This window comes from Myotis davidii, unplaced genomic scaffold (genome assembly GCF_000327345.1).
Source record: "Myotis davidii unplaced genomic scaffold, ASM32734v1 scaffold653, whole genome shotgun sequence".
Classification (NCBI taxonomy): domain Eukaryota; kingdom Metazoa; phylum Chordata; class Mammalia; order Chiroptera; family Vespertilionidae; genus Myotis; species Myotis davidii.
Window position 1 is genome coordinate 694,278 of NW_006285129.1, and position 10,506 is coordinate 704,783.

General features: G+C 40.7%; 1 protein-coding gene across 7 annotated transcripts in view; it reads left to right on the forward strand.

The window, feature by feature from the left end:
• The first annotated feature begins 1,652 nt into the window (after positions 1 to 1,652).
• SETDB1 (SET domain bifurcated 1) overlaps positions 1,653 to 10,506 on the forward strand; it is a 21,262-nt gene continuing 12,408 nt past the window's right edge. For 3 of the 7 annotated variants that reach the window (XM_015558735.1, XM_015558738.1, XM_015558737.1), the window contains exons 1-7: positions 1,749 to 1,922; positions 2,953 to 3,221; positions 3,875 to 4,026; positions 7,722 to 7,756; positions 8,201 to 8,300; positions 9,506 to 9,631; positions 9,794 to 9,995. In XM_015558735.1, the coding sequence (XP_015414221.1) occupies positions 2,962 to 3,221; positions 3,875 to 4,026; positions 7,722 to 7,756; positions 8,201 to 8,300; positions 9,506 to 9,631; positions 9,794 to 9,995 (875 nt within the window). In that variant the 5' untranslated portion in view covers positions 1,749 to 1,922; positions 2,953 to 2,961. The other 4 variants (XM_006755662.2, XM_015558736.1, XM_006755660.2 and 1 more) reach the window with 4 other exon arrangements.

Sequence of the window (10,506 nt, forward strand, 5' to 3'; positions counted from 1 at the left end):
CCATAAAGTGCTTAGAACAGTGCCTGGTATATAGTAAATACTCAAATATTTTGTGTGTAAATGTGTGTTTTATAGGTATTTTATGTCCAAAATTTTAACTCAGATTAGAAGATAATACCATGATGAAATGCATTTTGAAGATGCTGAATTTCAAATATCTAGAGGAGCCCTTGCTTCTCTGTACTTCAATTCCAGATGTCATAACAATTGGAAATAGGCACTTAGAATGGTCGCAGGAAACTGGTGGATAAGTGAAATGAGCACAGATGAAAGTGTGGCCAGCGGGAGAGAATTTCCAGGATTTTGATAATCCTGGCTGCTTGGTCCCTGTTTCCAGTCTTACATAGCAGGTGGTGGTTAATATTTTTTTAATGAAGTCAGGAGCACTTAGTGTACTAGTAAAGACTGCTGAACAAATTAAAGCAATAATGAAATACTATGGTAGTCAATAGTGCTGATTCATTAAATACACCTAATTCTCCCTCCTTGTCTTCCTGGCCCCTTGTGGCTGGGCAGGGCCTTATGACTCATTCAGGCTAATGAGTTGTAACTGAAAGTGTCCTGAGTCACTTTAATTGCCATTGTGAGACCCTCTAGCTTTCTCACCCTCTGGCATGATTACTCATTAGCCTGGGTTCCTGAGTAGCTATCGTAAGATCCACTGCCAACTCTTTAGAGATGATTATGCGGTATGAACAAGAATCATACATTTTGTTTTGTTTTGTTTTAAGCTTTTGGAGTTGTTGCCACAATATAACCTAATCTATCCTGATACAGATGCTATTTTAACACATTAAATTCTTTCAAGTTAAATAGTAAACATCCAATCCTAATAAAGGTGCGGGAAAATAAATACTTCCAGAGATTTTCTAGTGGGAGTAAAAATTGTTTCAACTTTTTTGAAAAATAACTTGACAGTAGATTCTATTAAAATGAAAAAAAAAAATACTCGCCCTCCCCCCGCCCAAGATTCCATTTTGAGAAATCACTTCCACAGAAATAAAAGTACTACTTCAAAAGGATGTTAATGTCTATTGTAGTGGCTAAAAACTGAAACTATTCTAAATTTCCAAATAAGGCTTAGCCAAACTATGAAGTATTATGCAACTGTCAAAAAGACAAATTTTACCCTTTTTATTGACTTCGAGGGATGTCCAAACCCACCCTCCCCTCCAAAAATCCATATGCATGACCTTGTATGTACAAGCCTAGAAAACTAAGTTGTTTTACCTTGAAGGAGCAGGGGTGCCGATGGGGGAGCAGAGAACATTATCATGTTTTTCTTATTACATGATGTTACTCCTCGACTTCTTACAAATTTGTAAGGCTTATGTAACTAAATAAACTCAAGTAAAAGTGAGGAGAAAAAAAACTAAACCTAAGTGTCTGCCAACTGAGTCTTTACAAAATAAGCTTAGCGTTGCTGCCACTAGTTGTGAGTGGGGGGAAGAGGCGGAGCTTCTGTAATATTTCCAGGCCACGCCCACTCTGCCCGGCCAATGGCTTTTCACGAGGGCCCTGGAAGGCTTGCTTTGACGCATGCGTGCTTGCCTGAGTTTTTTTGTTTTTTTTTTTCTTCCTAGCCTCCGAGGAGCACCCTGCAGTTTTGGGTTTGACCCTGGCATGCGTGCTTGCCTGAGTTTTTTTTTTTTTTCTTCCTAGCCTCAGAGGAGCACCCTGCAGTTTTGGGTTTGACCCTGTCGGGCTACCGTCCTGGGAACCGGAACAGCACCTGAGGTTTGCTTCCGGGCGTCTCTAAGGCTTCCCCTTCCCTCCATCACGCTTCTTCCCCTCCCCCTATTCCCTTTTCCCTTCTCGTTCATCTCCCACAGAGGCCGACCCCTGAGTCGTGAGTCTGGGGTCTGGTTGGTGAAAAAAGGCTGTAGCAGCTGAAAGTAGGGAGGTGTGGGAAATTGACTGAGGTATTTGGAGACCGAGGGCTTGTCCGAAATGATTTGTTTGTGGGAGGAGGTCGAGCGACGGTGGGAAGTTTTCCCCTTGAGGCGAGCGGGGGCGGGGTTTAGCGGGGTTTTGCCTGGCGGGGTAGAGGGGACGAGGGGGCGGAAACGCACCTCTAAAATGGGTAGCCCGGGGGTGGGGCGGTGTGCGGGCACAGGGAAAAATGGAGGTGATGGGAGCCGGCATGGGGGTCGCACGGCGTCCCGGCTTCAGTTTTCCTTCAGCCGTTTGATGAAGAGAGCAGCTACAATTGGACTGTAGGTTTTAGGTAGCCACGTTGTATCCCCCCTTTACTTTGGAGAAACCTCTTTGCCGCACGCCTGTGTGCTTCAGTATTATAGACCTTTAAAAAAGTAAATTACTACATGGAAGCAACGGAATGCCACGGGAACAGATAGAGAGAAAGCAATGAATTGCAGACCAACGCCTTCCCTCTGGGTGGAGATATTTGTTCAAACTAGGCAATATCATGCACATGTTTAATTAGTCAGTTTTAAGGAGCGCAGGTCTCAGACATACAAGCATGCCTCCTTTTATTGCGCTTTGCTTGATTGCACTTCGCAGGTATTACGTTTTTTTACAAACTGAAGGCAAAGACCCCTCTACCAGCAAAAAGATGATCATTCACTTTATTGCAACACTGGCTTTATTAAGGTGTTCGGGAAGCCCAGCCCGCGTGCCTGTGTCTTCCTCAGTAAATCGGTTCTCTTCAGTTTTCCAAAACATTATTTCCCATAGTCCCCTGTTGCATAATCCTAGTATATGCCCTCTCAAACCCTTAAATCTTACTCAGGCCTATAGTCTATATAGCGTAAGAAGAGAACTACAAAATCTCAGTATCTTATACTGGAGAATGGAGAGAGGGAACATAGAATCAAATTTAACTGTATCTGAATACTAAGGAGTGGGAATGAGTTTTATTTGGGGCCTGGAATTCTCTGTTGTGGTTATAATGACTTCAAAGATAATTTCAGTTTTTTGTTCCAGGTAGAGGACAACAGCATGTCCTCCCTCCCTGGGTGCCTTGGTTTGGAGGCAGAAACAGCTGCAATGGAGTCTGAAGAGATTGCAGAGCTGCAACAAGCCGTGGTTGAAGAGCTGGGTATCTCCATGGAGGAACTTCGGGAATTCATTGATAAAGAACTAGAAAAGATGGAGTGTATACAGCAACGAAGGAAGCAGCTAGCAGAGTTGGAGACGTGGGTAATACAGAAGGAGACTGAGGTGGCCCATGTCGACCAGCTCTTTGATGATGCATCCAGGTAAGGACTATATGGGAAGAAGGGGGATTGATTCATCATGACAAACATTATTACATCAAGCACTTTATAGTTTACAAGGTACAGATATGTAGAACCTTACTCTTCCCCAAAAGTTAGAATCCAGGACCCTCATAACGACCCATATAGAGAATATTCATCTATTAGAGCCTAATATATGATCATTAATAGGGGTGTCCAGGTCTTGAGTCCCTTCCCCTTTTGCACACCAGAGCAATGGCTTTGTTTCCTTAGTAGGATTGTCTAGAGAGTGAGGAACGTGAAGAGTTACTGTCTTATGTAGTCGTGGAGCATTAGTAAGTTCCTAGAGCCCTGAATCTATTCCTAAACCCCCAGAATATTTGTTTCTGGTGCCCTAGTTGTCACTTAGAAAGCGTTTTCAAATAACAAGGTAAATAGTGAGGTTTGGTTGAAAGAACTATACTTTGAGGTTATTTTGGATTTTTAAGAAACTAGTCTGGAAACCACTATTTAAATATTTTTCTATGGGAAAAGCATTCTAAATTCTGAACAGAGACACTTGGAACATAGCTGTTTATAAATTTAAGGCAGCTTGTATTTAAATATATAGAAATTCTAGTGGCTCCTCTACCTCCTGCTGGCTTTGACCTTTTCCACATGTGTTCCAATATTAGGGCAGTGACTAATTGTGAGTCTTTGGTGAAGGACTTTTACTCCAAACTGGGACTACAATACCGGGACAGTAGCTCTGAGGACGAAGCTTCCCAGCCTACAGAAATAATTGAGATTCCTGATGAAGATGATGATGTTCTCAGTATAGATTCGGGTAAGAGATGAAGCTATGGAGAGGAGAGTCTCGGGATCAAACTTGAAACACTAGAAGATAAAAGAATAGAGAAACCATTGTTACTAACTCCATATTCTAAACTGTTAGACTTACCTGTTACAGAAAAAAATAGAACATTGTTAGTATCATAAATGTTCCTTTCGTGCTACTTCTGGTTGAATTAACCTCCTTTCCCCATTCTGTGTAATCTCTATTCTGAATTTCCTTGCTTTTCTTTGTAGGTTGCATTAGCATCTATGTATATATCTCAGAATGCATGTTTGGTTTTTGTCTATTTTTTAAATTTTTTTGAAGGTGTGCCCCAGCCGGTTTGGCTCAGTGGATAGAACATCGGCCTGCAGACTGAAGGGTCCCGGGTTTGATTCCGGTCAAGGGCACATGCCCAGGTTGTGGGCTCAATCACTAGTGTGGGGCATGCAGGAGGCAGCTGATCAGTGATTCTTTCTCATCATTGATGTTTCTATCTTTCCTTCTCCCTTCCTCTCTGAAATCAATAAAAAGTATATATTTTTTTAAAAATTTTAAGGTCTAATTTGCATACTATAACATTCATCCACTGTAAGTGTATAGTTTGAGTTTTAGTTAATTTCTACAACAGTACAATCTTCACCACAGTCCAGTTTTAGAACACTTGCATCACCCCCAAAATTTCCCTCATGCCTATTTGCTCAATCTCCATGTCCCACCTCCCTGGCACCACTGATCTCCTTTCTTTCTGTAAAGTTTTACCTTTTTTAGAAATTTCGTATAAATAGAATCACAATATGTCTTTTGTGTCTGGCTTCGGTCACTTAATGTTTTTGAGGTTCCATGACTTGTTGCATGTATCAGTAATTTCCTTTTTAAAATATATATATTTATATTTATATTGATTTCAGGGGAGATAGAAACATCAATGATGAGAGAGAATCATTGATTGGCTGCCTCCTGCAGGTGCCAGCTGGGGATCGAGCCCGAATGTGTCCTGACTTGGAATCGAACTGTGATGCCCTGGTTCATAGGTCGATGTTCAACCACTGAGCCATGCCGGCCGGGCTCTTTCTTCTTCCTCTTTTTTAAATATATTTTTATTGATTTCAGAGAGGAAAGGAGAGGGAGAGAGAGATAGAAACATCAATGATGAGAGAGAATCATTGATCGGCTGCCTCATGCTCAACCCACACGGGAGATGGAGCCTGCAACCTAGGCATGTGCCCTGACCGGGAATCGAACCATCGTGACCTCCTGGTTCATAGGCCCGTGCTCAACCACTGAGCCACGCCAGCCGGGCTCTTCTTTTTTTTAAAAAAAAAAATACGTTTTTTATTGATTTATCAATTATCGAGGTAGCCAATCGATAATTCTCTCTCATCATTGATGTTTCTATCTCTCCCTTTCTCTCTCTGAAATCAATAAAAAAATATAAATAGCTTTAGCTGGTTTGGCTCAGTGGATAGAGAATTGGCCTGCGGCCCTGGGTTCCATTCCGGTCAAGCTCATATGCCCAGGTTATGGGCTCGATCCCCAGTAGGGGTTGTGCATGAGGCAGCCGATCAATGATTCTCTGTCATCGATGTTTCTATGAAATCAAAATATTTTAAAAAAACAAAGTTAGGTTATTTGTTTTTTTATTATTGACTTAGAGTATACTTTAGGTATAATTCATTTATCAGATACCTTTTACAAACTTTCAAATATGTTCTGTTTTAAAAAATATTTCTTTTTTTAAATATATTTTTATTGATTTCAGAGAGGGGAGAGGGAGAGACAAAAATGATGAGAGAGAATCATTAATCAGCTGCCTCCTGCATGCCCCACACTGGGGACTGAGCCTGCAACCCAGGCATGTGCCCTTGACTGGAATCGAACCCAGGACCCTTCAGTCTGCAGGCCAAACTGGTTAGGGCTCTTTATTTTCCTAATGGTGTCTTTTAAAGAGTATAAATTCTTTAGTAGGGTTGAGGGTGGTTTGTTTGTTTATTTTGCTTATGGCTGTCCAGTTCCACCACCATTTGTTGAAAAGACTACTCTTTTGGTACCCTTGTCAAAAATCAGCTGGCCTTATATGTGAGCATCTATTTTGTCACATTGATCTAAATGACTATACCAGCACCACACTGTCTTAATTTCTATAGCTTTATAGTGAGTAGGATTGTTCGTTGCTAGGATATAAAAATATAGTTGGTATTTTCATCAACCCAATAAGGAAACTTAATACTTGTTAGTGGGTTTTCTTTTGGGGGTGATGAAAATATTTTGGAATTAGTGACGTGGGTTATACAACCTTGTGAATATATTAAAATCCACTGAATTAAGCACTTTTTTTGTTAATATGAGAGAGAGAAACATTGACTTTTCTTTCCACTTATTTATGCACTTGTTGGTTGCTTCTTGTATGTGCCCTGGGGATCAAACCGGCAGCCTTGCTGTATCAGGCCAGGGCTGAATTAAACTTCTTTTTTTTTTTTTTAATCCTCACTCAAGGATACTTTTCCATTGATTTTGATTTTGATTTTTAAATATATTTTATTGATTTTTTTTACAAAGAGGAAGGGAAACAGATAGTTAGAAACATCGATGAGAGAGAAACTTCAATCAGCTGCCTCCTGCACATTCCCTACTGAGGATGTGCCTGCAACCAAGGTATATGCCCTTGACCGGAATCAAACCTACCATCACTGCTCTATCCACTGAGCCAAAACGGTTTGGGCTCCATTGATTTTTAGACAGAGTGGAAGTGGGGGGAGAGACAGGGAGAGAGAAACATCGATGTAAGAGAGACATATCAATTGGTTGTGTCTCACATGCTTGGGTGCTAAGGATCGGGGATCAAACCTGCAACCAGAGTACGTGCCCTTGACTGGAATTGAACCCATGACCCTCAGTCCATGGGCCAGATGTTCTATCCACTGAGCCAAACCGCCTAGGGCTGAATTAAACATTTCTAAAAATTTTATAGTATGTGAATTATGCCTGAATTTATAAAAATTAATTTAAGCCGTAACCGGTTTGGCTCAGTGGATGGAGCATCGGCCTGTGGACTGAAAGGTTCCAGGTTCGATTCCAGTCAAGGGCATCTACCTTAGTTGCGGGCACATCCCCAGTAGGAAGTGTGCAGGAGGCAGCTGATCGATGTTTCTCATTGATGTTTCTAATTCCCTATCTCTCTCCCTTCCTCTCTGTAAAAAATCAATAAAATATATTTTTTAAAAATCAATTTAAAAATTATTTCCTTAGATGCACCAGCTGCATTTCATTTGGTTAGTAGCCACATGTTACTAGATTGGACAGTGCAAATATAGAATAGTTTTATCATAGCAGAAAGTTCGGTTGTACAGCACTATTCAAAAATAAATACTTTTGCTTAATGCTTTTATCACATCTCATTTTTCAGTTATTCAAATAATCCATAAGTAAATTAATGTTTTAAAAATGCAAATATACAGTGAAAACCAAAATTAATATAGATTACCATTTGTCACAGTACTTTACCTCAGGTAAGCACTATCATCTATTTACTCTGTTATCTCTCTGGACCCTTTTGATACTTTTACATATTTGTAGCTCTATATCTACTTTGCAGTTGTTACTGATGATACTTCTATGATAATGCTTTTAAGTAGCTTAGTTCTTGGTTTCTTGAAAATTCTTGTGTGTAAATATCCTACACTCACTAGTGTTTTTCTCATCCATAGGTGATGCTGGAAGCAGAACCCCAAAAGACCAGAAGGTAAGTTAGAATGGGTAGGGGAAGGGTAAAAGATAATAACATGAATATGGGAGAAACTTTTAGCCTGACTATTCTCTTAGTTCCGCCATCGACATAGAATCAGTCACCCTGTAATCAGCCCCAGTTGTTGCAGCGGTGGCCGAATATAGACGTTATAAGAAAGCAAAAGAGATTACTTAGAGAGCGTGCACTGATTGCGGTATGAATGTAGAATTTGGCAGTGCTTAGCTAGGTGAGATTAATCAAGGAAAGCTTCCTAAAGCTGATTTCTGAATCAGATTTGTAAGAACGCAGTTTTTCCTGATAAAGTAACCATAAGTTTCCAAATACAGCTAATTCTAATTTTGTTTTGTTTTTTGAAAGACAAGTTACTTCTTATTTTAAAATTATTTCTAACAGATGCTGCTGTTTCAAAACTTATTTCCCTCATCTCCTACCTTACAGCTCCGTGAAGCAATGGCTGCCTTAAGAAAGTCGGCTCAAGATGTCCAGAAGTTCATGGATGCTGTCAACAAGAAGAGCAGTTCCCAGGATCCACATAAAGGTTAGGGTCAGGAGGTACTGCAGTATCAGTGGGGGTGAATTCCTATAGAGATTTCATGGATAACTGGCTTTGTTTTATCTTCTCAGAATCCTTCTCCACCTCTTTTGGGTTCTTTTAACACCTCAGACTATACAAGTCAATATAAGATTATTTGTGATTTTGTTTTTCCTTGCTGTCTGCTTAAGTGTTTTGCCTGCCATTTTGCCAGTGTGTGATGGCTTTATCTGAATAATTTTTTAACTCATCCTCATGGGTACTTCTTCCAGATGGAGATCAGAGAGAAGCAGCTGAGAGAAGTTTTGCTTGTAGAATGGGTTTGTTACAGGAAAATGTTTTATAAATGCTTCTCATTTAATGAGTGGTGGTTACTGTTATTAATGAATTGTAAACAGTTGGTTAAAGTGACATGTTCTTTTTTTCTTTTTTTTTCTTTTTTAAATATATTTCACTGATTTTTTACAGAGAGGAAGGGAGAAGGATAGAGAGTTAGAAACATCGATGAGAGAGAAACATTGATCAGCTGCCTCCCGCACACTCCCCGCTAGGGATGTGCCCGCAACCCAGGTACATGCCCTTGACCGGAATCGAACCTGGGACCCCTCAGTCCGCAGGGCGACGCTCCATCCACTGAGCCAAACCGGTCAGGGCAAAGTGACATGTTCTTGAATTACATGCGACTTTCAGTTAGAGTTTTTCCTGTTAGCATTACAGTTGTCAGCTATGTTTTATGTTTCCACCCTTGACCAAGAGAGCAGCAAAACTGGCTAAGGATCAAAGACTATCCCATTTTCCCTGATTACCCTACTACCCCCTTTACTTTTTCATTCTCTCTCCAGTCTATGCCATATTTCTTTAGAACAGTGGTTCTCAACCTTCCTAATGCTGTGACCCTTTAGTACAGTTTCTCATGTTGTGGTGACCCCCAACCATAAAATTATTTTCGTTGCTACTTCATTACTGTAATTTTGCTACTGTTATGAATCATAATGTAAATATCTGATATGCAGGATGTATTTCTATTGTTACAAATTGAACATAATTAAAGCATAGTGATTAATCACAGAAACAATATGTAATTATATATGTGTTTTGCAATGGTCTTAGGCGACCCCTGTGAAAGGGTCGTTCGACCCCCCCACCCCAAAGGGGTCGCGACCCACAGGTTGAGAACCGCTGCTTTAGAGCAACTTTGTTTTCTTCCATAGGAGCCTTGAGTCAAATGTCTGGAGAACTGAGCAAAGATGGTGACCTGATAGTCAGCATGCGCATTCTGGGCAAGAAGAGAACTAAGACATGGCACAAAGGCACCCTTATTGCCATCCAGACAGTTGGTATGTTCAAGCTAGAGGAAGAACTAAGGAACAACCTGCAGGTTTCCATTGCTGATTGTTTCTCTTCCCCTCAGCCTTGCCTTTTGTCTCGCACAGCAGCCAGGATTTACACAGAAACTGGTGGGGTTTTTTAACTTTTGTTTATCTTTCCCTTTTACTCAGGGCCAGGAAAGAAGTACAAGGTGAAATTCGACAACAAAGGAAAGAGTCTACTGTCGGGGAACCATATTGCCTATGATTACCATCCTCCTGCTGACAAACTGTATGTGGGCAGTCGAGTGGTGGCCAAATACAAAGATGGGAATCAGGTCTGGCTCTATGCTGGCATTGTAGCCGAGACACCAAACGTCAAAAACAAGCTCAGGTACCTAGACGGGGGATTGCAAAGGGAGCAGAGGCCGGGAGCACAGCACCTGTCCTGTTCAAGTCATAATCCACATCTCACAATTAGCCTTTGTGCTCTTAGTCCCCAGTGGCCAAAAAGTCCTTCTTTTTCTTTGCCACGGGAGTCATGTGGGTGATTTCTTTCTCCTTTTTTTTCTTTTTGTTTTTTTTTCCTTGAGAAAACTTGTAAAAGAGTAATCAGGATTGAGTAATGGTTAGTAGGGGAATAGGGAATCATGTAGGAGAAAAAAATAAAGTGGAGACTAAATGGTTTTCCGAATATGAATCTGATAGTAGAACTAGAATAAATCGCTTTTGGGAAAGTGGGGATATATTGGTTAGATGAAGAAAATTCTTAACTCTTGGGGTGGGAAGAAAGAATAACAGGAAGAAAGTAGTAGACTGGAACATCTTCCCTGAGGTGGGAGCTAGGATAAGATAATGCCTGTAGGTCATGTTAAATATAATTCCCTCATCTTTCCACTGTCACT